We start from the raw sequence: 26,142 nt of genomic DNA, 5'->3' as shown, positions 1-26,142 counted from the left end.
GCTGCTGCGGGTGCCGCTGGAGCCCCAGCTGGGCTTCGGAAACCGGAAGTGGCTTGTCACCCTCTCTCGGAGCAATTCCGGTGAGTCCGGGGCTGGCTTCCCACCTGGCGGAAGAAGCTGCTTCTACAAAGTCGGGTGCGAGCCTTTGAGCGAGGCTCCTCATCTTGCAGATGACTGTCCACAATCTGTACCTATTTGACCGGAATGGAGTGTGCCTCCACTACAGCGAGTGGCACCGCAAGAAGCAAGCGGGGATCCCTAAGGAAGAGGTGATCGGAGGGTCCCCGCGTACCCCCCCCAAACACACACAGTCCCAGCCCGGTCCTTGCTCTCCAAACCCTGCTTCCTTCCCCCTGCCGGCCTGTCCCCCTCCATAACAGACACCTAATTCCACGCCCTCTCTCTCCAGGAGTACAAGCTGATGTACGGGATGCTCTTCTCCATTCGTTCGTTTGTCAGCAAGATGTCCCCGCTAGACATGTACGACCGTGTTAGAGGGCTGCCGAGGGGACGGCTAGCCAGCTTTGGGAGAGGGAGATATTGTTTTGGAATGGAAGTGGCATGTGGCCCCAGAGAGGGGAGAGGGGTCTTAGAGGCCGAGGCTGGCAGGAGAGTCCTGAAGCAGGCAGGAGCGGCTGCAGGTAGGGGTGAAAGTTGGGAGAGTGAAGGCAGCAGCAACCAGGTCGAGGTGGGAGAGGATGGCAGGTGTCTCTACTCCACGAGGCTGCTACAGACTGCTTATAGGAACGGGAGGGAGCTGGCCTTGAGGGGTCACACATATTTCTTTGGGAGTGACTGCACTCCTGTCTTGACCCCGCTTCCGCAGGAAGGATGGCTTTCTGTCTTTCCAAACCAGCCGTTACAAGCTGCACTACTTCGAGACGCCCTCGGGGGTCAAAGTTGTCATGAACACCGACCTGGGCGTGGGCCCCATCCGGGATGTGCTGCATCACATCTACAGCGCGGTCAGTGTCGGCGGGGACCCTCCTCCCGGGGCTGAGGGCCTCTCGGCTTCCTGCCCTAGTCCTGAACGGCATCCCTGGGGAACTCAGCTTTCTCCAGAGCCCCTAGCTCCTTACACGACAATAATTTCTCTTAAGGGAGAGCCTGCGTGGGTTTTTAAAAGATGATTTCCTTTTTATGTTGGCTGTACGTATGGTGTAGATAGAGGGTGTGTGGGGGTGTCTGCGGAGGGTTACGGGCGGTGGTGACCTGACCAACATCCTCTGCAAAAGCAGACGGTCTGCCATCTCTCCGGCGGGCCCCGCCCCGCCCCCGAGGATTCTTACATCCTTGAGGGGTTTGAGATTGAAATGAGACTGCCGCAAGTCTGGCTCACACGCCCTCCTCTTCACAGCTGTACGTGGAGCTGGTCGTGAAGAACCCCCTGTGCCCGCTGGGACAGACCGTGCAAAGCGAGCTCTTTCGCTCCCGGCTGGACTCCTATGTCCGGTCGTTGCCCTTCTTCTCTGCCCGAGCTGGCTGAAACACTTACCTCACCCCTCCCAAGAACCGTGACTGCCTGGGCCCGGCCCGTCTCCCCTGGGAGCTTCACCCTGAAGGCCTTCAGGTCACAAGAATGAAGCTAACAGGGGTTCTTGCCGGCTTTACTCCCTGCTTGACTGAGAAACACAATAAACTTTCTGTCACCCTCTGCTGCCCGCGTGTGTTTCTGTGTCCCCTCCCAGTGTGGCTCACGCACAGATGAGAACTCGGGTGGCCACTCATCCCTGAAACCTATAACAAGGCTTTTGCAGCATATTTCTCTTGAGCTGGATAATTCTCTGCTGCGTTTTAGGATTTTAGCAGCAACCTTTGCTAGGTGTAGTGTAAACATTCTGCCTTACCTCTAGCTGTGACAACCAGCGTCCGCAAACCTTGTTTTCTGGGACAAAAAAAAAAAAAAAAAAAAAAAGCCCTCTCGATCGCGCACCACTGACCGGGAAGAAAGCTGACGTGCCTCAGGCACAGAAAGTGAGGACCAGGATCCTAAGATGTTCCCAGCTTCCCAGCAAGGCCCGCTGTCGGCTTAAGTTCGGGAGCCTTCCGGGCGGAGCCTATGCCGCTGAGCGGCGTGTTCAGCGGGGAGGCGGGCGGGCCCATGCAGATGAGGGGGCGGGGCCTGCATGCTGATGAGCCGGGCTCGCTGCCGACGCGGCTGGGCGCACAGCGGTCCCGCAGCGGTTCCAGCCGAAGTGGCACCCGTCTTTCGCCGCCCCCGGCGCCCGGGTCTCTATCCCTGAAGACGGTCCTCGACTTTATCTTTATCCTTACCCGTCTATCCTCCCACTCCCTGCGCCACAGCCCCCGGCACCTGAATACCCACCACTCCCGGCGGCCCCCTACGGTTTCCCTTTCCCGCCGCAAACCCCGCGACCTCCAGCAGCCCGCCCCCGCGGGCCCGCTCCCGCCGGGCGGCTCTCGCTGCAGCCTCCCGAGCCTTCCCGCTCTCCCGGGGATCGCACTACCACCACACCGGTGTGTGCCCTCGGACTTCGCGGCCGCCTCGCCCGCTCCCTCGGAGCCCCCTCCCCCGCCCTGGCCGGCCGGCATGCAGGTGTCTATCGCGTGTACTGAGCAGAACCTTCGCAGCCGGAGCAGTGAGGACCGTCTCTGTGGACCCCGGCCGGGGCCTGGGGGCGGTAATGGAGGGCCAGTGGGCGGGGGGCACGGGAACCCTCCGGGGGGTGGAGGAGCGGGCCCCAAGACGCGAGCTGCACTGGTCCCCAGACCCCCAGCACCCGCTGGGGCCCTTCGAGAGAGCACCGGCCGAGGCACTGGCATGAAATACAGGTACGGGGTGGCCGGGCAGCCTACCCATTCGCTCCTCTTTCGGGACCCTTGAGGCTTTCCGGGTTAGCCGCCACGACCCCTTCAAACTTAGCTGAAAAGGTCCGGTTGCCCCTCTTTAGCTGGCATTCCCTCTCTTCGGCTATTTGCTCCCCCAACTATGAGATCAAGTTTCCTAAGGTCGACAGAGTCCTGTCAGACCTCAACGACGCCCCTGAGCTGCCCTCCTTGTCCTTAAATAGGCGGGGAACGCCCGGATCTCCGGGCTGCTCCCCCCTTCCAATGGAGTGTCCTTGGGTTGGCGTCCTGGGGAGAGGAGGGAAGGAAACAGCAGCTCACTCTGGCCGGTTGGGGCGCCTGACCCAGATATTGCCCCCATCAGCCCCGAGGCCGTTCTCCCTCAACCTTTCCAGGGTGAGGGCAGAGCAGGAGAGAGGACCGCTGGACCACTTCTCCCGTCTCCGGGCTGGAGAACGGGAGTTGGGCGGGAAGGGCTGTGGAATTTTTACTTTAACTCGGGACTGCTGACCAGAAACTCTCAACTCAAAATGGGGCTGGGGGGGGGCACGGCGCTTCTGCTTGGGAATGAGCTGTGTCCCCTCAAGTATCCAATCCTCTCCCGTAGCGGCGCTGGTTAGGAAGCTGTTTAATCTGTGCCTTGGGAAGAGGAGGAGCGTTTCTAGTTCTGTCCTCAGTCAGTGAAGAGAGGAAGAGAGGGAGAGAGAGCCGGATTCCCCTGCCAAACAAACCCCCCGATGCCCACATGTGTCTAGTCAAGTGCCCGGGCTTGAGCTGGTTCACAGCTGTCACTGTGCCGGCGTCCTTCAGTGGCGTTCTCAAACCCACCGCAGCCGGCCACACTTTTCAAATCCCACTACCCCACGCATCCAGGCGTGATCCAGACGTGATCCAGACCCAGGCAGAAAGACACGGGAGAAAGACACGGAAAATAGGAGGCAATGGAGGCGCTGGAAGGCGGCTCTCGGGGACAACGTCTGTTCACTTTTCTTTCAACAATATTCCTAGGGCCCTGCTGTGGGGCTAGCACTGTCCTTCCCATCGGCCCATGGGGTCTGGTTTCTTTGGACTGAGACCGTTGAGGGCTTCTCAGATTGGAGGGACAGATGGGGGCTGATATTGCGAGGGGAGGCTTCACCCTTTCCTGCTGCTTCTCTACCCTGCAGGAATCTGGGGAAGTCTGGACTCCGGGTGTCCTGCCTTGGCCTTGGTGAGTCAGAACAGAAACCAAAGAAAGGGGGCGTTGTTTTGTGGCTTGTCTGCCATGGTTCTCTGTGTCGGAATTCTCTCTTGCAGGTACCTGGGTCACGTTTGGCTCACAGATCTCAGATGAGGTATAAGTGATGGGTTCTAGAAACAGGGTAGAGGTGGTTGTGGTGAGGGGATAAGGAGGGGAAGAAGTAGATCTGGTTAGGGTTTGGACAAGCATGTACATGGGGTGGGGGAGGGGAGGGGGAGAGCAGGGCCTGGGGGGATCTGAAGCTAGAGGATGAGCAAAGGAGAGAAAACTGTGGAAGCCAGGGCTGGGTGCTGAGGCTGGGGTGCAGGGAGGTGCCTGGGGGCAGCTGCTCATCTTCAGCTTTCCCTCACCTCCCTAGACAGCAGAAGACGTCCTGACGCTAGCCTACGAGCATGGTGTAAACCTGTTTGACACCGCTGAAGTGTACGCAGCAGGAAAGTAAGGCCTGGGGTGAAGGCAGGTCGAGAGAACATCAGGGATTCTTGTTTCCCTCTAAAAAAAAAAAACCTGGGAATCCTGGGAACAGTAAAGTCCAACTTTTCAGGCTCATAGGTACCTATGTATTATGGGAGTTGTAGTTCCCACAACACCTTCCTCTCTGGATGAAAGGTCAGTAGACATGCCCTGCAGTCACATTAAAATAAAGCCAAGGAATTTACCCTGAAGGTCACACAGCTTTACTTTCAAACACACCTTGTCACATCACATGCCTGTGACTTTACGCTGCGAGCAGCCAGTCTAGGTGGTCACCACTCTGCCTCTTCATTCAGTAAACATTCTTCCCCAAGCCTTAGCTCAGGCTGCAGAGATGGCTCGGAGGTTAAGAGCACGAGCAATTCTTCCTAAAGGTCCTGAGTTCAATTCCCAGTCAACCACCTGGTGGCTCACAACCATCTATAGTGAGATCTGGTGTCCTCTTTTGGCATGCAGGCAGAATATTGTATAAATAACAAAATAAATCAAGACCTGTGAGCAGCCATGACACTCTGTGCTACCTCTGACAGTAGTAAACTTTATTTGCTGCTCAGCTCAGCTGCTCCTCCGTGGAGCTTGCCTTCCTGAGAGCCTCCACAGAGGTCAGCACAAAGCCTGCACTGTTTTGGGGAGGCCAGCACAAGCCTGAAGTGTAGCCTGGTCTCCGGGATCACCCCCAGCGTTGTAAAGCGTTCAGTGATTGTGTGCTGACAGCTGTGTAGGGAGCCATCACGGCTCACACCCGGAGCTCCAGCACTGGAAGGCTAAGGGAGGACTGAGGATGTGAGGCCAACCTGGGCTACCAACCGGGATCCTGATTCCAAAATGGGGAGGGAGGTCTGGAGGCTGATGAGACTCCTCGGGATCCAGAGCTGGGCGTAGGAGGATGGCCGGAGTTCCACAGAGGCAGAGGACAGAGACAGCAACCCAGGCGACTGAAGCCAGAAAAGCCTGTGCTCTCTCCCTGACCTGTTTCTCTCACCTCATCGTGGTCCCCCTCTCAGGCACCCACAGTGGGCTTGGTACATAGCTAATACATGACGTGGTGAATGAATGAAAATTCTATGACTGCATGACTCACCTCAGGAGCCCCTTGACCTTGTTCGGGGTTAAGCTGAGACTCCAAAGGGGCGCTTGGTCCCCTGCTCTTCTCTCTACTTCGAGGGACAAGCTGGGAGGGGAGGAAGGAACTGCTCTGTCTTGGGGAAATCAGTGCTCTCACCTTGTCTTTGTTTCAGGGCTGAGAGAACCCTGGGTAACATCCTCAAGAGCAAAGGTTGGAGGTGAGACTGTGGGGGCGGGGGAGGGGCACTGGAGCCGTGGCCAACCGAAGGAGCGCTGTTTTTCTGCCGTTTTTCTGCTGGAAATGTCATCTCACTTTTTTCCAGGAGATCCAGCTATGTTATCACCACCAAGATTTTTTGGGGAGGACAGTAAGTAATGAGGGAGAGGACTTAAGAAGAGGATGTGGTCTGTGGGACAGGGGTTGGGGAGCTGCTGTTCCACAGCTGCCTGTGAGGACTCAGCGTCATCCCAGTTTCTCTCTAGATGAGCCCTCATCCTTGACGCAGCCTTTTCCTACAGGGCAGAAACTGAGCGAGGCTTGAGCCGCAAACACATCATTGAAGGTGAGAGAGAGTTGGTGCCTGGGAAGCGGAGGCAGAGGACCGGGACTGTTTCTGAAGATGAAGCTGACCATGACAAGGGGACGGGTACGGTTGGTGGGATACTTTTATTGGAGGTGACACTTACCTTCTCCCCCCCCAGGCTTGCAAGGGTCCCTGGAGCGCCTCCAACTGGAATACGTCGACATCGTCTTTGCCAATCGTTCAGACCCGAACAGTCCTATGGAGGGTAAAACCAGCACCCCACACTGGGCAGCACTTTCTCAGACTCACGGCAGGAAGCCAGCCTCCCCCGCCCAAATGTCCCCCAATCCCAACAGCAGAGGCTCAGGGCCTAGGGCCCAAGCAGAGGAGGTGAAGAATAGCTGTGACTGCAGACGTGCCTGGGGTCTTGTTGGGCTGTGCAGAGTCTGGGTGGGACGGATCTACGGTCTAGGACTCCATGGGTCCGACCTCGAGGCTTTTCCTGTCTTGTGCACCTAGAGATCGTGAGAGCTATGACGTATGTCATCAGCCAGGGCCTGGCCCTGTACTGGGGCACATCCAGATGGAGTGCTGCTGAAATCATGGTAGGTGACCCTGACACCGCGCCCACCCCGTACCTGGTCCCCCCTTCTCATGACCAGCCCATACCTCACCGCGCTGAGAAGGAAGAAAGCGGAAGGCTGGCTCTGACCCCTGTTTCCTTTCCACGCCAACCCAGGAGGCCTACTCCATGGCCAGGCAGTTCAATCTGATCCCTCCTGTGTGTGAACAGACGGAGAATCACTTCTTTCAGAGGGGGAAGGTGGAAATGCAGCTGCATGAGCTCTACCACAAGATTGGTGCGCACACCTAACCCCCCCCATTCCTGTTCCACCCACGACACAGGCCCCTGCTCCACCCCAAGTCCTCTCCCTCTTAGGTGTTGGCTCCGTCACTTGGTCTCCCCTGGCGTGCGGCCTCATCACTAGCAAGTACGACGGGCGAGTTCCGGAGACTTGCAAAGCCGCCGTCAAGGTGAGAGCTGGGGTCTCAGGGAGGCCGGTCTGGGCTATCTAGATGGCTGCAGGGCGGTGGAAGAGGGGCAGGGCCTTCTGCTGATTCTCCTCGGCTTCCAGGGGTACCAGTGGCTCAAGGAAAAAGTGCAGAGCGAGGATGGCAAGAAGCAGCAAGCCAGAGTCATGGACCTTCTCCCCATCGCTCACCAGCTCGGCTGCACTGTGGCCCAACTCGCTATAGGTGAGGTCCTGCGGGCGCCCTGCTGCCCCCGAGACTGCCCACGCCTCTCTCTAGACTAGTCTGTCCCCGGAGGGGGCCCTCCAGACACTCCTGGAGGGTCTGATCCTTTTTCCTCTCCCTTCTCCTCCTTCGGTCCCAGCCTGGTGCCTCAGGAGTGAGGGTGTGAGCTCAGTCTTGCTGGGCGTGTCCAATGCCGAGCAGCTGCTGGAGCATCTCGGCTCCCTGCAGGTGAGTTGGAAATTCAGTCAGAATTCCCCTCCCCTCTGCTGTCTAACCCCGCGTGGACGGAAGCGACCTCCTTGCAAACTTTTTCTTTGCAAAGGAGAGCCCGGGGAGCCCTTTGCTTGAGCTTGAGACTTTCTGCCTGCAGCTGAGACTTTCTCGTTGGGTCCCACTGTGGCCTTCTCCGCGTTCTTCCTCCGTGACCCTCCCCACTGCCCTCCCCACTGCCCACCCTCAAGGTGCTGAGTCAGCTGACGCCGCAGACAGTGATGGAAATCGACGCGCTCTTGGGGAACAAACCGCATTCTAAGAAATAGTCCGTCGGGGGCGCGGGGACCCTAGCGGAGTGATTGCGCCGGCAAACCTCTTCCGCGCCCAAGCCGACCCTGCTCCATCGGGGAGCCCCGCCCGCCAACGAGTCCCGGCCTCGAGTAGCGATTCGCATGAACAAAGCCATATCCTTTCGCCGTGGGCTTGAGCGCGAACGTAGATCTCCCACCCGCGCCCCGCGCCCCGCTGTGTCCTAGGGCTAGGCCTTCCCGCTAATCCCGGGCTTGAGCGGCTCCTCTCAGCCCTTCGGGCTCGCTCCGCTTTTCCCTTTTGCCCAAGCTCAGAAAACATCCGGGCGGATAAAAGCAGCTTTGAGAGCGCCTCAGACACGGGCCTGGAGACGTCTTCAAGGGGGCAGGAGCCTACACCGACACGGGTCGTTCCGTAGCAGCCAGGCTGGTCCTGGCAGAACGTAAATGAGAACCTTTGGGAAACCAAAATCTTGCCTCCTGCCCGGAGGCGGGGACTTAACTCTAGAACTAGGCTCCCAGCTTGTGCTGGCAGGGAGGGGTGGAGGGTGGGGAGGGCCATGTTGACAAAGGCGGGAGAAATGTGATGGCTGTATCGCAGAAATGGCAAGGTGGCCTTCGAAAACAGAGTGCTTTGGAGAGTTTAGGGAAGGCCTGCGGGCCACCGGGTTGTGAAAGGTCTGGGGACAGCCCGGGGCGTGAACCGGATTTAGTGTGTAGCAGCCGAGGACTTGAGTCTTCTTCCTGGCGATAAACCTAAAGCAATAACGGTGGCCCTCTACTGTAAATAAAACCTCAGCTTGGTCCTCCGGTGTCTGCAACGGATGGGTACCTGTATCGCACATGCCTACACAAAAGGGCGTCAGGTCCCCTGGCTCCTGAGTTGCAGGTGACTGTGGAGTACCGTGTAGATGCAGGGAACCAAACCTGGGTCCTTTGCAAAGCAGTGCAGAGCCCCACACTCACGCGTGCGCACACACACACACTCACTGTTTTTCGTTTCATCTGCCAGGCTTCTTGGCTTGTAGGTCTCCTTTTCCTCTTGTCTTGTACCTACAGGTGTCCAGGAACGGAGCCGCTTTGCGGCTGGATGGGAACCGTCACTGGGGTTGTGTTTTTGTGATGTGATAGCGCCCCGCTCTTTGGAGGGGATACAGAGAGAGGAAGGCGGCAGGAAGAGTCCAGTGGGCTCTTCCGGTCCTGCCGCTGTTCTCCTCTGTGGACCCTGCTTTCTTGGAGGAAAGGCAGTGGGCAGGAAGGCACAGCCTGCGGAGATCGCCAGGAGGAGGAGGACGGCTCTGCCACCCTTAAATTTAACCTCAGCGCCTCCCTTCTACTATCCTCATCCTGCCTCGTCTGAAAGCTCGGAGTACAGAGTGAAACTGATTTCCAAAAGCGAGCCGGAGCAGCCTGCCGCCAGCGACTGGATTAGCAACCTCAGGATCAACTAATGAGCACTTCCATCCAGCCCTCTAACTCCCACTCACCCTGGAAGCCCGTGGAGGAGTCAGAGAAGCCAGATACATGACTAAGCTATGAGTAATTCATCTGTGACAAACATACAAGAATTTATCAATTCAAAATAGTATTCCCTTGAAATAGTTCTCCTGAACAGCAATGCACTCCAATGCTGCCTACCCCAGAGCACAGCACCTTTGAAAGCCTCCTCTTAGAATTACCTCCAGAGGTAGAAGTCCCTTGTAAACAAAACCTTCCTTCATCGTAGACATTTGCCGTTATTTCTCACCCACCGTATCCATAAATTCAGTGAGTGTCTGTGTATCGAGTCGTTCTACGAGGCTGCATCAGGGGCATGGAGAGACCAGTTTGCTGCTGGGAGATAATAACCACGCGGTCTCTGTTCTCGAACAAACTTCTGCTGCCTGGTCTGTGGGGAAGCACACGGTGTTCACGGCGTGTCGAGTGAGTCCCTGACGCGGCAAGGCTGCCTGAGAGCTGGTGCGGTGGGCATCAAAGGCAAGAGCGTGAGGGCTGTGATGGGTGTAAAGGCTGGGCAGAGGGGAACATGCAAGCAGCGGTCAGACAGCGCTGTGTGGCTGAGACGAAACAGCAGAGGTAAACAAGGAAAGGCTGATTCCGGCTCAGGGGCTTAGAGGGTCAGCACAAGGCAGCCTTCACTAGCATGTCAGGCAGTCAGCACTAGCCGCCGACTGACGTACCTCCATCTTCCTCCGGGGCCTCACCCCCAGTGCTTAGGTGTGACCTACCTCTCCACGGATGTCTCACAGCCACCATCACAGAACCCAAGGGAGGAGACCTCGACAAAAGGGCAGCGCTGTGGAGGGCTAGCCTCCAGAACACACACCATTTCTGCCTCACGCCGTCACTGGTCAAGGCTGGGAGAGCAGGAGGTGGAGGCAAGTAGGCTGATTGGCTATTTAAGGGACAGAAAGGCCCTGGGCTGGTCAATAAAGAAAGGTACAGTGACGGGGAGCCTCAGGGTATGCCCGGGGTTACAGAGGTAGCCAAGGAAGGGGGGAAAGTGGGAGAAACTCTGGAAAAGGGAGACCATCAGTTTGAGTTCTTGGCTGTAACAGCTGGAACATGGACAGGATAATATAACTCAGGAGCTTAGAGGCCCCTGGGCTGTGAAACACTTCGGGATCATTTATTCCACCATCAGTGATTACGGCTTGAGCTGGGGAGATGGCTCCCTGGGGGAGGTCCGTGCGCGTAAGTGGAGAACGGAAGTTTGAAGCCACAGACCTCACAGAGGCCGGGTGTAATGATGCGTGTGTCTAATCACAGTTCTGCGGCGAGTGGGAGGCGGACACAGGGCAGTCCTCAGCCCCAGAGCGTGTCGACCAGCTGTCGCGGCACACAGGTCTGCGAACCCCCGTCCCAGCCATGCTGGTGAACGCTTCCAACCCCCGCACTCCGAGGTCGAGGCAGGCGGATGGCCGGCTGTGAGCCAGAGGCCAGCCTGGTCTGCACAGTCCCAGGTCAGCCACAGTGAGACTCTACCTCAAAACCAAATGAGTGCTCACTCCAACAACAGGAAAAGCCAAACAAGGTGAAAGCGAGGGCACCCGAGGTTACCCTCTGAGCTTCCCACGTGCCACAGCAAAAACCACACACAGTAATCCACATGTATGGACACACATAGAAGCACAAAGATTTATTACCATCAGTTGAAGACTGTTTTATGTGTGTGAGCCACAGGCAATTGTGAGCTGCCCGACACGGGTGCTGGGAACTGAACTCGGGTCCTCTGGAGAGCAGCAGGTGTGCTTAAGCACCACCTCACCACCCCTGCAGAGAGTTTAAACCGTGAGGCACACCTTCCCAAAGACAAATTCTACAGAAGGTTTTGTTAGCACTAGTTTTTAACTATTTTATCTGAGTTTCTTATCCCACTCCCTCTTATCCACCCGAGTCCCTTCCAGCACCCCAATATCGGGTAGGAGAGAAAGAAGATTAATGGGGACAGGGGCCAGAGTTATCTTAGGCTTCTTCCTGCTGGTTAGGGTCTTGGTTCCTTAGTCCGATCTTCCTTTCAGGAGATCGCCAACTTCTGGTCACATTGCATCAGCAGCAACCAGGAGCAGCAGGGGAAGGACTAGCAGCCTTCATCTTTCTTCTCTGAGCCCTCTGTCTCTCTTTCTGGGCTCTGGCATTTATTCCCTCTCTGAGCCCACATGAGGCAAATAATTTGCTGCTGTGACCATCTGAATCAGTCCCACGTCCCACACTTGGGATTAAAACAAAACCATGTTTACATATCATTAACCCAAAGGTCCACAAGGCTTGAATTATGACAGTGTCACCGAAGTAAGGGAACAGGTTCAGCTCCTAAACTCTGAATGTCTGCTTGAAAAGGATGGTAACCCAAGCAGGGCATCATGGCACACACCTGTGATCCCGGGGCCTGGGGGCAGACGCCAAAGGTCATTCCCTGCTGCGTGCGGTGTTCCAGGGCAGCGAGTTACGGCAGGGCCACGGTCTTACTGTTCTGGACCCAGTCTGTCACCAGCTGCCATGCTGGGCAGCTCATAGCCACCTGCACCTCAGCTTCAGGAGCTCTGACGCGCTCTCCTGGACTCCAGGGCCACCCTGCACTCTTGCACACAGACCACACACACACATAGTTTAAAACCAAGTCTCAGCTAGACCTCCCGAAAGATTACTTCCAGAAGCCACAATCCCGGTGCTCTGGAAGCTGAGGCAGGAGGACTATCGTGAGTCTGAGACCAGCCTAGGCTACAGAGTGAGCTCCAAATTAGACGGGGCCAAAGAGGACCCTTGTTAGGCATGGTAACAAACACCTTTAATCTCAGCACTCAGAATGCAGAGGCAGGAGGATCTCTTGTGAGTTTAAAGCCACCCAAAGCTGCACAAAGAGTTCCAGACTAGCCTAAGACCCTGTCCCAAAAGCAAAACAAAACAAAGAGTACCCTCTACGTTTTAACAACTCTAACGTTAAAAACCAGCTGTCTTCCCTGTGGTGAGCCGGTGAACACCAACTGTGCAGAGAAACCCACCGTGTATTAACCCAGAGATGGCGAAATACTGGGGGCCAAGAAGTTAAAGCAGGCTTGGAGCTGGGGATAAGGGTAATGACAGCTCTTGCTTATCTGGTGTTTACTGTGTACTAGGCACCATTTAAAGCTCTTTCGATCCTTACTATTATTAGCCACATTTTGTAGATGAAGAAATCAAGGCACAGAAATTAAGTAACTTGCCTGTGATGTCACAACTAGGATTTGTTCTGGAGCCAACTGTGTCAAGACTGTGTTATTATCCTCCGCAACAGAACCTGGGCTCCAGGTCCAGGAGAGGATGAGGAGGCAGCCTGGGTGTGGGTGCACACCACGTCCTGTTTACCTGTGGGAGAAGTCAGACCCCTGAGTCAGAAGTCTGCATGACTCCGTTTCAATCATCACCGTGTGGGTGTCCAGGCCTGGATACTCCGGCAGGAAAAGATTCCCAGCATTCCAAAGGCCGTGCTCCCAGATTCTAAGTCCCTCCATGGGCTGAGATGTTAGCTGGACTCGAACTCTGAATGAGGACGAACGTTCTGGAGCCAGCCTTACAAAGAACCCAAGAAAGGGGGCAGCAAGGGCAGAGTGAATTATGGCCGGGCCCAATCCAAACATTTGGGCTCCAAAACAGGAGCCCAAATAAAACTGGGCAGAACCAGCAGTAAACCTGGCATGTGTAGCCTGTTTGTGGGGGGTGTGGGTGTGAAAGAGTATGAGCACGTGACAAACAGGCTAAGAGGGCCTTGGAGATTTGGGCCAGTGACTGTTCAGGAGGGGACCTGGACACCAGCACCAGGTTTCAGTGACAGCGCTGGTGTTTTGCTGGGGGTGAGGAGTTCGCCAAGGGTGGGTGGAACGCGCCCCCTCCCGTCCCCTCGGGCAGATCTGGCGCTGTCTGGGCATTCAACCCGCCGCGCCCCCACTCGCATTCCCAGCCTCGCGCCTCCACCGCCCCAACGCGTGCCGCGGAGGGGAGCGGCCGGTGTGCGCGTGACGCCCCGAGGGCGGGGCCCCACTATTAAGAGGGGACGGAGGCGGCGGCGCGGGCCCCAGGCCCCAGCCCAGGGAGGGCCGGCGTCCAGGATGCAGCTCCTGATGCGGGTGCCCTCCGTCCCCGAGCGCGGAGAGCTGGACTGCAACATCTGCTACCGGGCCTACAACCTCGGCGCCCGCGCGCCCCGCCGCCTGCCCGGCACGGCGCGCGCGCGCTGCGGCCACACGCTGTGCACCGCCTGCCTGCGCGAGCTGGCCGCGCGCGGGGACGGCCCGGCCGCGCGCGTGGTGCGCCTGCGCCGCGCCGTCACGTGCCCCTTCTGCCGCGCGCCCTCCCCGCTCCCGCGCGGCGGCGTCGCGGAGATCGCGCTGGACCCCGGCCTGTGGGCGCGCTTGGAGGAGAAAGCCCGGGCTGAGCGGGAGCGGATGGGGAGCCCGGCCAGGGACAGCGCAGACGGCGGAGGGGACGGCGACGGCGATGGGGAAGAGCCGCGCGGCGAGGGGGCGGGACCTCCGAGCGCGGGCTGGCGCGCGCTGCGCCGGATTTTAACCAGGGTCCTGGCGCCGGCGCGGCGCTTGCGGCGTCCGTTGCCTAGCAATGGTGAGGGGCCCCCCGAGAAGGAGGCCGGGTACCGAGCGCGGAGGAACGGTGAGTCAGGTTGCACTAACCCTTTTTCTTCCCTCCAGTGCTCTACTGTCCGGAGGTCAAGGACATTGCCCACATGACCCGTTGCACGCTGTAACCGAGGAACCCGGGATCTATGGCAGAAGGCAGGTGGGAGCATCATCCTCGGGCGCGCTCCAGTACAAAAGGGTTGATGTCAAGACTGCTCCCTCTGATGCCGGCATTGGTACGTGCGTGATGGAGTTGAACAGACAGTGCCCTGGGTGGAGCGCCGGAGGCTCCCGGAGTGTGCCAGCACTGCATGCTCAGGATGGAGCGGCCAAGGGATGATGGAAACCAAGCCTGCGTGGTGTGGGAAGGAAAATACAAAGCTGTAGCCTTGGCGTTCGCTCAGGGGGGCTGTTTTGAGCAACAGACCCCATTTTAGCCGTGCTCAGTGGTTGAAAATGTTTTCTTAAAAAAAAAAATACAGGACGGGGGATAAGCTAATTTTCACATCAGGTCAGTCTCACTCATCTGGTTCTGTGTGTTTGCTGGCATGCCGTCTTCCCACTCTTGTTCCGTGTTCCCGAAATGACGGAGTCGCCTCCCTGCTTAGGATTGGAAGCCTTCAGCTTGATAAGGCAGGTATGAAAACATCCAGAGGCATTTATGTGAGGCCGTAGGTTAAGGCTTATCAAAGATGGGTGAGCCACTGATAAAGGAAGCAAAACTTAACCTTTTCTGTGCTATCTTTACAGACTCTGTAGCATTACTGGGGGGAAAAAAAGCTCACATAATTTTATATTTGCGTCCCATAATGGGACATTGCTTATTATATGTGATTAGTTCTATTTTAAAGTCCTGTAAATATCCTACTGTATGTAGATTTAACCAAGACCAGCAGCGTGTTGGTCTCACAGCTTGCTAGAAGTGCAGAATTTGGGACCCCAGCCCACATTCCCTGACAGCTCTGGTTTAGTCACTTTGGGGTATCATTGTCGTCATCTGTAGGTGGAACATTTAAAACACTGATGACGCATTGCTTTTGAGTTCTAAAGTGACATTCTATTGTGAAAACATTTTCTGAGCTAAAAATGTGAATTTACAATAGACTTCAGTTTTCAGAGGTCTTCAAGATCTTTTTATTGACAAATAATGTATCAAGTTGTAGAGTATAAACCTACGTTTCTAAAATGTTTTGTCATTTTCCTGTCTGTAAGTTTCAGCTTTAAATGTTCCCTTTTTGGAGGCCAGCATGTATCTGTTGTAATGTGCCTCATTTTCACTGCTCTCCGTGTATGTGCTGCCAAAGCAAATGCTACATTTCTTCTCTGGCGTTTTGTTGTTTCTGGAGCGTAAACTCCCAGTGACTATCTCTGGCCAATGGCAGTCTTCGTGTGTGTGTGCTCAGTGTTTGTTCAATCTATTTTTAATGTAATGGTCTCAAGAATAAAGTACCTGGCTCACTCAGCCTGAGAAAGGCTGTTATTGAATGATACTGTCCAGAAGTTGAACTCCTCCAGAGACTGACCCAGTTCTTAAAAACAAACAAAATCTGCTTCCTAGTGGACTTGACCCTGTGGGCGCTGTAGTGACCTCTGACTCCTGGGGGAAGCAGTTGCTTGGAGGTGGAAAGTGGGGTTTCCGTACACCTCCTCTGCTTTCTACCTTACCACTGTGGCCTCAGGGGTCCTGCTGTTCAGCTCTGGACACTGAGCTCATCATATGGTTGGTATTGGGGAAAAGGTCTGACTTTGGTAAGTGGTCCAAGAGAAAAATGCAGAAAAGTCACAGAACAGAGGGGATTATCAGCCAGGTGGCAGTGGTGGCACATGCCTTTAATGCCAGTGCTTGGGAGGCAGCAGTAAGAAGAACTCTTGAGTTCCAGGCCAGCCAGGGCTACACAGAAGAACCATGTCTCAACACAACAACAAAAGGGAGGGGACTATGAAGATAAATAGGACAAAGCATTCCTCCTCAGTTAACCTCCAAACCAGGATTCTCCCTCCCCTGGCAAAAATGACAGCACACAGAAAGGAAAGTATAATTTATATGTACAACCGATAACCTGATACAGAAGAAGGGATTGGGACAGACCAGGAGTGGGAGCGAGGAGACCGGGAAAGGGGCAGCAGGGAGGATATGGGGGTTCCCCGTGCAACTGCCACTCCCTGGCCCTCCTTTGTGGGGGGGAGAATGTGCCCAAATCTCCCCAGCCTGTCATCCACGAAGTTGCTCTGGTCCCACAGGCAAGGCAGGCTCCTGACTAGGCCCCTGGCCTGAGCTGCTCAAATTTAGTCTGTACCCAGGCCTTGAGGAGGGAGGATTTAGTCCCCCAGAAACCTGAGCCCCAGGATGGGGGTCTGCCCCATCTGGCCTCTATTCTCTTTCCACCCTTTCTAGGTTGCCTAGAACAGGCTGGGGAGCTCCTCTTTGGCTTGAAGGAGTTTCACTGAACCATTACTGTTTTGGGGGGTGGTCCTTGGTCCCTAGGGAGAACAGGAGGAGGTCACGGAGCCAGTGAGCAGCCTTTATTCTGAACAGCTCCCTCCCTCGCCTGCAGCTGCTCCACCCTCCACGTGGGGGAGGGAGGGAAAGCGGCACCAGCACATCCTCATCCCTTCTCCCCCAGCGCTATTTTCAGCCTCTGTAATGAAGTTGCCCTCCCCTTTGACGCTCCTCTCCTGAAGGCCAGGCAAGGCTAGCCCCCCACTTTTGCAGGAGGTGGCGGTGATATTGCAGGAAAGGACTGGGGAGGTCCACCTCTTCCCCCCACCCACAAGTGTTTACTGGGAGGCTGCGTGTATTTGGTGGTGGGGCATATGGGTACTTGGAAGACCCTGGCAACCATCTCCCGCCCAGACCTCATCACACCAGCACAGTCTTCAAGGTTTGGTGGGAAAGGTGTGTGGAGGTGGAGAGAGACAGGGGTCCTTCTTGAAGGGAGGAGTTACAGAGGGGCAAAAGGGCTCTAGCCCAGCGGTGGCCCAGGGATGGGGGGAGGCGGAGGGTTGGCGGCAGGCCCCAAGGCCTGCGAGGCGGGCCGGCTCCGGGGTCGGGGCCGAGGTGAAGGGCAGGCCTGGGATCCAGTCAGTCGTCTATGCAGATCACCTCCCCTGCTCGGGGCTCCTTCCGATCCAGCCCATCTGATACCAGCGCCCCCGCCATTTCCTTCTCTTTCTTCACCAGTGCTGGGGGGCCGTTGGTGGTGGCTGGGGAGACGAGTATGGACAGGTCAGTGCCCACACCCAGGTATCTCTCCCTGATAACGGCCCACCCTTACTGCTAAGCCACTTCCTGTCACTGCTGAGTTTTCCTATAAATGTACAAAGGCAGGGGTGAACTCTTCTTCCTCCTCCTCTTGGACCACGAATTCCTGTTCATGTCCCCTTGAGGAAAGCAGGTAGAGGAGGCTCAAGCGGGAGACACGAAGCTGTATATGGGTAAGGCTTTTGGTTTCTTGGTTTTTTTGAGACATGGTCTTTCTACATAGCCCTGGCTGTCCTGGAACTAGAACTCACCTGCTTCTGCCTCCCAAGTGCTGGGACCAACTGTCTGCAACAGCATACACAGTGGTTTCTTTTTTGAGATAGCATCTCACACAATAGCCCAGGCTAGCCTGAGGATTCTTAGGAGTCCTGCCTCAGCCCCCTGGTTGACAGGAGGGGTTTTGCCATGGGGAGAGAAGAGGGGATACAAACGATAGGCTAGAACAAGCCCAAACAGCCCGTCCCTAAAGCACTGGACACGTACGAGGAAGCAGGACAAGGAGTCAAGCGGGCATGGCAAGAGTGAGGGAAGACCTCACCTGTGATGAAGGACCCCGCTGGCATCTGGCTGTAATTGGCGCCTGCGGCGGCCAGGGCCCCTACGGGCGCGGCGCTGAAGGCTGCCCCGTACCCCGGAGGCGTGGCGTAAGGCCCCGGGGGAAAGGCCTGGAATGGAGAGCAAGCTGAGGTTAGTCCACAGTCTAGGAGAGTCCTGTGGTACAGGCCAGGAGACTCGGTGAAGACTGCTGGAGCAGGCTGGTTCTCCAAGTGAGTGTGTGCGTGCGTGCGTGTGCGCGCGCGCGTGTGTAGAAGGCGCAGTGGCAGGAAGGTTACCGGTGCTGGGTGAGGCTCGGTGCCCTTGCTGGCCAGCCGGCTGAGGATGCTGCGCTCCGACATCTGGAGACGGGCCGCGATGGGCGGTATTCGGGACAGCGTGGCCGGCAGGCGGGTCACATCCGCCTTCATGTCGCTCAGCAACTCCTCCAGCTGGTTCAGAACTGGGGCCCGGGCCACAGACAAAGAAGGGAAGAGAAAGGTGGAAAGAGAGATGGAGCCAGAAAAAGGGACAGTCAGATGGACAAGTACAGTCAGAAAGAGAGGACACAGACATCAAAGAGCCACAGGATCAAGTGACAAAAAGGACAGAAGACAGGAAAAGAGTGATCCGTTGGAGGAAAGTGTCAGGCCAGACAGGACACAGGACAGGACAGATGGAAACAAGAAAGAGAAGGAATGTGGAGAAGAGACAGGGAAGACATTGGAAGACATGGGGTCGGGGGTTGTCAGAACATCCCATACTGGAAAAGGGATTCAGGGGTGGGGTAGCAGGGAGGAAGTAGGAGGCACGGGGGTCTGTGACTTAAGGAATCAGCTTTAACACGCCAATGGGGAGGCGTGTTAAAGGGGCTGGCACTGTATCGAGGGACGGAGAGCAGGGCCAGTCACTATGCCAGGTTCTGCTGGGTAGAACCTAACCTACAGCTATCAAGGCAGGAGGCTGGGAGAAAAGGTTGTGGGTGCAAGGAAAGAGTCATGGGGTACGGGTGAAGGAGACACAGAGGAAGTGATCTGTGGGAGCGGAGCTAAGGACACTGTGATGTATGCACAAGCCAAGGCTAGCAGGCTCACAGCAGGCTCACAGCAGGCGTAACGTGGCCCTGCTCTAGGAGGTGGCCGGACCCTACTGCTCGCTCGTGTGAATCCCATCAGGTACAGGCTTAGACAAGGGATATAGGCTAAAGCCCAAAAGGGTGCCAGTTGGGTCCGAGGTGGGTGAGAGGTCACAGGGCAGAAGGGTAAGGGGGCGAGGGGTTGGGAAGGTTTTGAAGGGGGCGGGGTGAAGACTTACGCAGCGTTGTGGGCCCTCCCCCGCGCGGGGCCACCGCGGCCCTTACCCTTGTGCAGGACAGCGTTGGCTGGCTTGTTCCCTGCCAGCGACTCCTTGGAGAGGTGCTGGTGGCTCTCGGCTAGGCACTCGGCCTCGGCAAAGCGGGCGTGGAGGGCCATGGCGGGGTGCGCCGGCTCCTGTGACAGGTTCAGGTAGGCCGCCCGCCGTAGCTGCTCCTCAATCACCAGCGCCTGCTCCAGGAGCTGAGGGCGCAGGGAGAGGGGCACACAGGTGAGTGGAGGGCAGCGAGGGGCACGGTGCTGAAGAGCTACTGTCCCCGCTGTCTCAGGAAGCCCCAGCTCCACAGTGTGACCCGTGCCAACTCCAGTCCAGGCCACAGTTCCCATCACAAGGGGGCACTGTGTTACCTCAGCCCTCAAGACTTAAAATTCCTTCCAGACCCCTCTGATGCAAACCCTTCTCCACCCCAACCCCTTCTCCCTCCATTCCCACCTTGAACCTCCGGGCCAGGAATTTGTTTTTCATCTCCAGGAAGTTCCCCTTATTGGCTTCAGTTTTAAACGGTTCATTGATAATGGCAAACTGAGCGTCGTTCTGGATGTCTTGCCACCGGGCATAGCCATGGCTGCCAATGGAGGAAAGGGAACCATCAAGGAATGTAACTGAATGGACTTGACTGGGAACATTTCTTCTCATTGGCTGGATTTCCCCACAATGTGGCACAGGCCTCCCGGAGAGACCCTTCTTCCCTACAGTTATCTGGGAAGAGGAGCCTCAACTGAGGAACTGCTTCCATCAGCTCAGGCTGGAGGCAGCCTACAGAACATTTTCTTAATTAATGACTGATGGGGGAGGGCCCGGCCCATGGTAGGTGGGGCCACCCCTGGGCTGGTGGTTCCAGGTTCTCTAAGAAAGCAGGCTGAGCAAGCCTTGTAGCAAGCCGGAAAGCAGCACCCTCCGTGGCCTCTGCATCAGCTCCTGCCTTGACTTCCCTGGAAGATGCGCTACAAGTTGTGAAATAAAATAAACCCTTTCCTCCGGGATCATGGTGCTTATCGCAGCAACAGAAACCTAAGGCCCCTTCTCTCTGCTTGAGAGACCCTTCCTAACCTCGCACATACACAAAGGATACAGGACAATCCCGGCCAGAAGCCAGTAGTCATGCCTTCGGTGCCAGATCTCATTGAGTTTTCCCGAGGAGATAGCTGCTCTCTCCTCATTCTGCCACAGTGTGTGCAGCTCTGCAAAGACAAGAGCAGAAGCTGCAGACAGCTGGGCAAGGCGCCGCTCCAGCTGGCATGGACACACGCAGGGCTGAGTGACGGCTCAGGGTCAAAGGCTCCTTAGGGAGTAGAGGGGTCACTCAGCAGTTAAAAGCACTCGTGACTCACGAAAAGGACCAGAGTTCAGGTCACAGAACACACATAGTCGTTTCCAACCACCTGTAACTCCAGTTAAAGGGATCTAGCACCATCTTCTGACCTCTGACCTCTGTGCACACATGCAGGCAAATGCTCACACACATAAAATAAATCTGGAAAAATTACATTCAAAAAGAGGCAGGAAAACACTATGATAGAACGTACAGAACAAAGTTAATTATGAATAGGCTCATATTAGGATTAAGACAAAAAGCTGTACTGCAGACCAATGGGAGTTTGGTGGCACACTTAAAATTTACAGGACGGCTCCTTGCCAGCACGCGCCATTTCAGTGAGAGTACTGGGGAATGAATGTAGCAGGTAGCCTGGGGCACGTGACAAAGCCCAGCATGGACAGGGAGGGGCAGGGGACAGACAAGTCCTCACACCTGTGAAGCCACCATCGGCAATGTTGAACATGAACCTCGGCTTCTCCACCTTCTCCTCACGGCGCCCGTTGGACCGTGGCTCGTCTCGAGGAGGCCCAAGTCGAAGCTCCCGGTCTGCTTTTCCATCTTCTGCTGGGCCAAACGGGGCAAAGCTCACACGTCAGGACAGCCTCATTCTAAGTCCCGAGACTACTTAATACGTAAACTCGCCGGCTCTCCCACAGCTACCCCCCAAGACCCAGGCCCGTGGTCCCCCAGGCTCCACCCCCAGCGCCCTCAGGGACTCGGGTCCAGTCCTCCCACCCATTACCTCTCTTGCCCAAATCCCCTGTTTCCCCCTCCGGCCTCTCCCTGTGTTCCTGCACATCCAATGGTTTCTCCTCCCCCCTTTCTCCTGGCGTTGGCTCTGAGGCTGTGGGAGGAGACAGGAAGGGAGGCTGTTACTCTCATCCCAGCTCCAGAAGCAGCAACTCCAGAATTCAAAGCCCCATCCTAGTAGGTTAACACACCCACCAGACTTCTCCCTGTCTCCCCGGTAACCAGGCTCCGGCTCCCCAGGTGCCCCTGGCACTTCCTCCTCAGCCAGAATCTTCCTCGGTTCTAGTCGTTCACCAAGTGAAGGGGCTGGGCTGGGAGAGTCAACCTGGTGGAGGCCAGTTGAGTCAAGATGAGCTAACGTCTTCCTCGGCACCCAGCGGTCGAGACCCCTCCAGAGTATCCACTCCAGCTCAGAGAGAGCCAAGTGTCCACTCACCTCTGTCTCCATCTTTTCCCCCACTTTGCAAGTCTTCTCTGGCTTCTCTTCTGGATTTTCAGGGTCCTCTTTCTCCAGAGGTGTCCTTACACTGTCGCCTTTCTCACTTGGAGCTGGAGTCGCTGTGGGAGAAGGCACAGTGCTATGGCTTGGCTGTGGCTTAAGTGTTCTCCAAAGGGTCATGTGTTAAGACGTAATGCTCAATGTGAGGTACTAAAATGGTAGAAACTGTCTAACTACAGTGTTTACAGGAGGGATTTTAGAAGATAATCAGGATTAGGACAAGGTCATGAATAAGGTCGTAACAATACTGGTGGCTCTTAAAAAGACAGAGATGGGAGATACAAATGCACACTCTGCATTTCACCATGTGACATCCTGCGTGAGCCAGGATGCTAGGAGGAGGCCATCTCAGATGCAGCTTTGACCCCAGACCTCCAAAACCATGAGCCCAAACAAACCTATCTCCTATACAAAGTTGTCCAAGTTCACGAGTCTCATCATGACCACACAAACGGTCTAACACGCGGGGAAACGCAGAGGTTCCCACCCGGCATCTGGCCACATTGCCTGCCCCCTGACTCTCAATTACCAGGTTTAGAAGTGCAAGGACTGTTGGTGGCAGAAGCCTCCGGGGTAGTGGGAGAGGTTTTGGTTGGCGAGGAAGCCCTGGAAGAGCGTTTGGAGTCGGCACTGGGGTCAGGCATGAGCTCCGGCATCGACCAGCGTCCATTGATATGCTCAAACTCTTGCACCTGGGGAAGGGGTTGTGTAGGGAGGGTCAGTGCCTGGCACCCGGCACCTGAGAAGCTCTAGTCTCCTCCCTGTCACACCGGCCTGAGTGAGCTAGGATAGACAGCTGAGGCCAGAGGAGGAAGAGACTGAGTGGCTGGATAGAAGCTTGAGAGGTACCTTCTTCTTGACGAGAGACATGACTCCGATTCGGGTCAACACCTGCTGGCGACTCAGCCCTTCCCGAGGGACCCCATCCGCAAAGGTCTCAGAGCCATCTGCCCCAGGCTCACACAGATGGCGCATGAACAAAGACACATAGGCCCTGGAAACCACAGGAGTGGGGGGAGGAGGCTCAGGCATAGAGGAAGACACAGAGCTCCCTGACCCCCTGAACTTCAACTCCCAGGTGCTCCCAAGACTCCGCCCACCAGCCCTCCACACCCTAAGGCCTCCACTGCCCTGCCCCCTGCCCGTCAGCTCCCCACTGCCTCTCCTGGGACTCTTCCTGGGCCCCATCAGTCAGTTTCTCATCCCATTCACCAGTGCCTCCTGCCATGTTATCATGGCCAAGTAACTGTGGGGCCAGGCCCACCTGGGTGAGGCGCCTTCCTCAAACACCTCTCCCACGAGGAGGTGGAGGGTGCCTGGCCTCTTTGTTCTAGGCTCTGATGAGGGGAAGTGGGGTAGGCTGAGCCCACCTCCCAGGAAATGGAGCCTGGACATGACGTAAGGTCGGGAGGTGGCGATCAGCTGAGTAAGGTCACATCATATGGTGGCCAGCAGGAAGGGAGCCATGCCCAGAGCTCTTAGCCCCACGCCGTCCACACTCACTTGAACTCCTTCTCAGTTTTGCCCCTCAGGTCTCGAACTAGCCACTGTGTGGTGAACGCGTCCTGTGGGGGCATCCCCCAGCGCATCACAGCGTTAAGGAACGCCTTCCGCTGGCGTGTGTTGAACCCTAATACCTGAAGGTGGGGCAAAGAGGCGGGCTATGGAGGACCAGGAGCCGGAAGCCCTTCCCACTGCCAGGCCTGTCCTCAATTCCCAACTCTCCCACCCCACTTTCCCTTCAGAGATCATGCGGGTGCCTGGGCCAAAACCTCACCTCAATGTTGCCCCCAACTCGAGCCAGCAATGGAGGCAGCGGCTTGTCCTTTTCATTCCGGAGCTGCCTCTTTGACTGTCGACGCCCTAAGGGTAGGGGTGGGTCAGCGGAGGGGCGCTCCTCTACGCCCTCAGTCTTCCCGGCACCCACTGCTATCCCATAGAAAACCCAGGGCTGGCCCGATCGCCTGCCTCCAATGCAGGCAGCGCTACTGCCTCGGAAGGCTAAAAGAAACCCTATTCAAAATAATGGCTATCTGACAGCGTTACCCATGGGAAGGCAGAGTAACACGTCTTCCTGTTTGTTTTCGCTGTGTGTGTTTGTACCTTCAGATGAGGTCTGTGTGGCCCAGGCCTCTAACGCCTGCACTTCAGCAACCCTCCTGACCCCCCCCCCCCCCGATGGCTGGGTCGCTACCAGAGAGCACCTGCTGCCGTGTGCCTATCCACTCCAAACGGTCCTTCCTCTCCTCGGCTTTCCTGCCTAAGAAGCTTTCATTCCTTTTTGAGATAGTCTGGCTATGCAGTCAGAATGCCTCAAATTCACAATCCTCCTGCCTTAGCCTAAGTGTGGACATCACAAGTGAGTGCTGCTGTGCTCTTGCCCCCAAAACAAAGTTTTTCGTTACATAAAAAGAGGGGGCTGAAGTACTGGAGAGCTGGCTCGGCGGAGTCCAGGTTTCGATTCCCAGCACCCACACAGTGGCTCACAACCATCCGTAACTCCAGCTCACAGGAGCTGACGCCTTCTTCCGGCCTCCACAGGTACCGGGCAGAAGGGTAGTTGACAGACATATACGCAGATAAGACCGTGCACATAAAAATACAAATAAATACATCTTTTTAAAAACGACTTAAAGAAAGCCAGGAAGTGAAAAGCGAAGGAACCAAGACGAAGTCAAGAAAATTCCACCTTCAGGCCGCTCATCAAAGTCTTCATCCTCCTCCTCTGAGCCCACGGAGTACTCTGACTGGTTGTCTGTGAAGGGTAGAGAGGGTCCCACAGACAGCGGCAACCACGCTGGGGCTGGGGCCCTCTCCACCTGGACGCTCCCCCCTCCCTCTCGGGCTTGGTCCTCGCAGACTCGGTCACAGACCCTGAGCCATCTCCATGGGTACCTCCTATCTCACCTCTCTGACCCCTGCCACAACCACTCTAACAGTGAGAGGGCCCCTCAGCACTCCCACAAATCCCCCCTGCCCTTCCCTCTAGGCCCTGGCTGCACAAGTCTAAGCTCCGCCTCTCGCCCGCGGTCTCACCCTGGTCCTCCTGGGCGGCGTCGTTGTAGTTGACCTGCTTGCGCACCCGCTTGCCCTTGCCGAGGTTGCGGGCCAGGTCCTCCTGCTGCTGCTCATAGTGATGGCGCAGCAGCTTCTCCCAGTAGTCGGGGTCCACGTTCTCTTCCTGCTTGATGATCTCCCGCTCAATCTCCTCGATCTGAAGGGCAGCAGGGTGACGGCTGGCGGCCTCCTTCCTCAGACCCCCGGCTGCACAGCAATCCCACCCGCTGGCCAAATCCTGCTTGGTGCTTTCTAACCCGGCATCAGGCGTCTGGGCAGTGGACGTCTGTCCTGGCTCCTCCTTCCTCAGCCTTCAGCCTCCTTCTAAGCCTCTCCTCTACTCCCCTCACTGCCTCCCACAGACTCGGCAGCACCAGTCCCTGACAACTACCCCTCTCTGTGCCTAGGGCTCCGAGGTCCAGTCTCATCTCGAGGAATGAGAAATTGTTTGAGATCACTGTTGCTTTGTACTGAGGACCAGGATGACAGACTAAATCAAAAGCGCCAACGTTAGCAAAGGGTGCTGCCCCTCAGAGGTGAGCTTGGAGAGACAGGGTGTGGCCCCAAGTCTCTCACCTTGTCCTCCTCACGCACAACATACTGCGCCACCTTGAAGGAGCTGAGGTACTCGTTCATGTTCTGCACATCCGTGTCCTCGGTGGCATCCTGGTTCCGGTCCAGCAGGCGAGCGATGGCCTCGTTGTCGTAATGAATCACACTGCTGTCCTCCTCCTTATTCTCCCCTGGCAGAGACAAGCAGCAGAAGAGGACCTGAGGTGTTGGCCAGAAACTCAGGCAGTGTCGCCAGGATGGGTGAGGCGCTCCACTCCCTACCCACAACCCTCCCCCTCACGGGCCTGCCCACCCGACAGTGACTCTCAGGGGCTCCCGTTAAGGGTTTTTGCTTTGTTTCCTCAGGTGGCCAACCCTTCCCTCAGGCTACCAGAGAGAAGGCATTCGTCCTTCACAGGCTAAGAGGAAAGGTTTGTTTTGGGGTTTTATTTGGCAGGGGTCGGGGGTGGGGTGAGGTTCCAGAATGTCTTTTTCCTCAGGAGAGACTAGAATCCGCCTTTGGAGAGCTCGGGAGCAAGTCCTCACCCTCGTTTTCATCCTTGAAGAGCTCCTCGGTGCCAAATTTGAGGATGTCGTCCAGCTCCTGCTTGGACATGGAGCCCGCTTTGGAGCCCAGGCCTGGCCGCACCACCAGGTGGGTGAGCATCATCTTCCTCTTCGCCACCTGTGTGATCCGCTCTTCCACAGACGCTCGGGTCACAAACCGGTAAATCATCACCTTGTTGGCCTGGCCAATCCGATGGGCTCTGCTGAAGGCCTACAGGGGCAGGAGAGGA

General features: G+C 56.5%; 4 protein-coding genes and 1 non-coding gene across 12 annotated transcripts in view; 3 read left to right on the top strand and 2 right to left on the bottom strand.

Annotated features, from left to right (window-relative positions):
• Positions 1 to 14: 14 nt before the first annotated feature.
• On the top strand, positions 15 to 1,654 carry Trappc1 (trafficking protein particle complex subunit 1). Its single transcript, XM_021648157.2, has 4 exons — positions 15 to 269; positions 410 to 480; positions 827 to 965; positions 1,358 to 1,654. Exons 1-4 carry the CDS (start codon positions 171 to 173, stop codon positions 1,484 to 1,486), a joined length of 438 nt encoding a protein of 145 aa, XP_021503832.1. The 5' UTR covers positions 15 to 170; the 3' UTR covers positions 1,487 to 1,654.
• Positions 1,655 to 2,116: 462 nt separating this feature from the next.
• On the top strand, positions 2,117 to 9,669 carry Kcnab3 (potassium voltage-gated channel subfamily A regulatory beta subunit 3). The gene is made up of 14 exons (XM_021648184.2): positions 2,117 to 2,793; positions 3,975 to 4,018; positions 4,105 to 4,142; positions 4,407 to 4,486; positions 5,761 to 5,805; positions 5,911 to 5,955; positions 6,107 to 6,150; positions 6,290 to 6,376; positions 6,631 to 6,716; positions 6,851 to 6,971; positions 7,052 to 7,146; positions 7,248 to 7,368; positions 7,508 to 7,596; positions 7,830 to 9,669. The coding sequence occupies exons 1-14, from the start codon at positions 2,552 to 2,554 to the stop codon at positions 7,905 to 7,907; spliced, it is 1,215 nt and encodes a 404-aa protein (XP_021503859.1). The 5' UTR covers positions 2,117 to 2,551; the 3' UTR covers positions 7,908 to 9,669.
• A 3,762-nt stretch (positions 9,670 to 13,431) lies between these two features.
• Rnf227 (ring finger protein 227) lies at positions 13,432 to 15,484 on the top strand. Its single transcript, XM_021648131.2, has 2 exons — positions 13,432 to 13,985; positions 14,072 to 15,484. The coding sequence occupies exons 1-2, from the start codon at positions 13,475 to 13,477 to the stop codon at positions 14,125 to 14,127; spliced, it is 567 nt and encodes a 188-aa protein (XP_021503806.1). The 5' UTR covers positions 13,432 to 13,474; the 3' UTR covers positions 14,128 to 15,484.
• Positions 15,485 to 16,023: 539 nt separating this feature from the next.
• Positions 16,024 to 26,142, bottom strand: part of Chd3 (chromodomain helicase DNA binding protein 3) — a 24,099-nt gene continuing 13,980 nt past the window's right edge. For 3 of the 8 annotated variants that reach the window (XM_021648198.2, XM_021648201.2, XM_021648200.2), the window contains exons 23-40: positions 25,892 to 26,123; positions 25,370 to 25,536; positions 24,773 to 24,950; positions 24,426 to 24,491; positions 23,514 to 23,599; positions 23,240 to 23,373; positions 22,586 to 22,730; positions 22,266 to 22,428; positions 21,674 to 21,795; positions 21,433 to 21,562; positions 21,230 to 21,331; positions 20,920 to 21,048; positions 20,242 to 20,350; positions 19,602 to 19,734; positions 19,110 to 19,351; positions 18,095 to 18,258; positions 17,800 to 17,926; positions 16,024 to 17,203 (exon numbers count right to left, since the gene is read on the bottom strand). In XM_021648198.2, the coding sequence (XP_021503873.1) occupies positions 16,963 to 17,203; positions 17,800 to 17,926; positions 18,095 to 18,258; positions 19,110 to 19,351; positions 19,602 to 19,734; positions 20,242 to 20,350; positions 20,920 to 21,048; positions 21,230 to 21,331; positions 21,433 to 21,562; positions 21,674 to 21,795; positions 22,266 to 22,428; positions 22,586 to 22,730; positions 23,240 to 23,373; positions 23,514 to 23,599; positions 24,426 to 24,491; positions 24,773 to 24,950; positions 25,370 to 25,536; positions 25,892 to 26,123 (2,670 nt within the window). In that variant the 3' untranslated portion in view covers positions 16,024 to 16,962. The remainder of the gene's footprint in view (positions 17,204 to 17,799; positions 17,927 to 18,094; positions 18,259 to 19,109; positions 19,352 to 19,601; positions 19,735 to 20,241; positions 20,351 to 20,919; positions 21,049 to 21,229; positions 21,332 to 21,432; positions 21,563 to 21,673; positions 21,796 to 22,265; positions 22,429 to 22,585; positions 22,731 to 23,239; positions 23,374 to 23,513; positions 23,600 to 24,425; positions 24,492 to 24,772; positions 24,951 to 25,369; positions 25,537 to 25,891; positions 26,124 to 26,142) is intronic. The other 5 variants (XM_021648203.2, XM_021648204.2, XM_021648206.2 and 2 more) reach the window with 3 other exon arrangements.
• Positions 22,981 to 23,125, bottom strand: LOC132646623 (small Cajal body-specific RNA 21). Its single transcript, XR_009584877.1, has one exon. It is a non-coding gene; the product is annotated as a small Cajal body-specific RNA 21 (non-coding RNA).

This window comes from Meriones unguiculatus, chromosome 11 (genome assembly GCF_030254825.1).
Source record: "Meriones unguiculatus strain TT.TT164.6M chromosome 11, Bangor_MerUng_6.1, whole genome shotgun sequence".
Taxonomy (NCBI): Eukaryota; Metazoa; Chordata; class Mammalia; order Rodentia; family Muridae; genus Meriones; species Meriones unguiculatus.
Note: the sequence above shows the minus strand (reverse complement) of the source record. Positions and strands in the feature narration are given on the sequence as shown.

Coding starts and splice junctions, on each gene's coding strand:
- Rnf227 (XM_021648131.2), top strand. CDS start 13,475: ATGCAGCTCCTGATGCGGGTGCCCTCCGTCCCCGAGCGCGGAGAGCTG. Junction 13,986..14,071: donor GCGTCCGTTGCCTAGCAATG/GTGAGGGGCCCC, acceptor TCTTCCCTCCAG/TGCTCTACTGTCCGGAGGTC.
- Kcnab3 (XM_021648184.2), top strand. CDS start 2,552: ATGCAGGTGTCTATCGCGTGTACTGAGCAGAACCTTCGCAGCCGGAGC. Junction 4,019..4,104: donor GGTGTCCTGCCTTGGCCTTG/GTGAGTCAGAAC, acceptor TCTCTCTTGCAG/GTACCTGGGTCACGTTTGGC. Junction 7,147..7,247: donor CTTGCAAAGCCGCCGTCAAG/GTGAGAGCTGGG, acceptor CTCGGCTTCCAG/GGGTACCAGTGGCTCAAGGA.
- Trappc1 (XM_021648157.2), top strand. CDS start 171: ATGACTGTCCACAATCTGTACCTATTTGACCGGAATGGAGTGTGCCTC. Junction 270..409: donor CGGGGATCCCTAAGGAAGAG/GTGATCGGAGGG, acceptor CTCTCTCTCCAG/GAGTACAAGCTGATGTACGG. Junction 481..826: donor AAGATGTCCCCGCTAGACAT/GTACGACCGTGT, acceptor CCGCTTCCGCAG/GAAGGATGGCTTTCTGTCTT.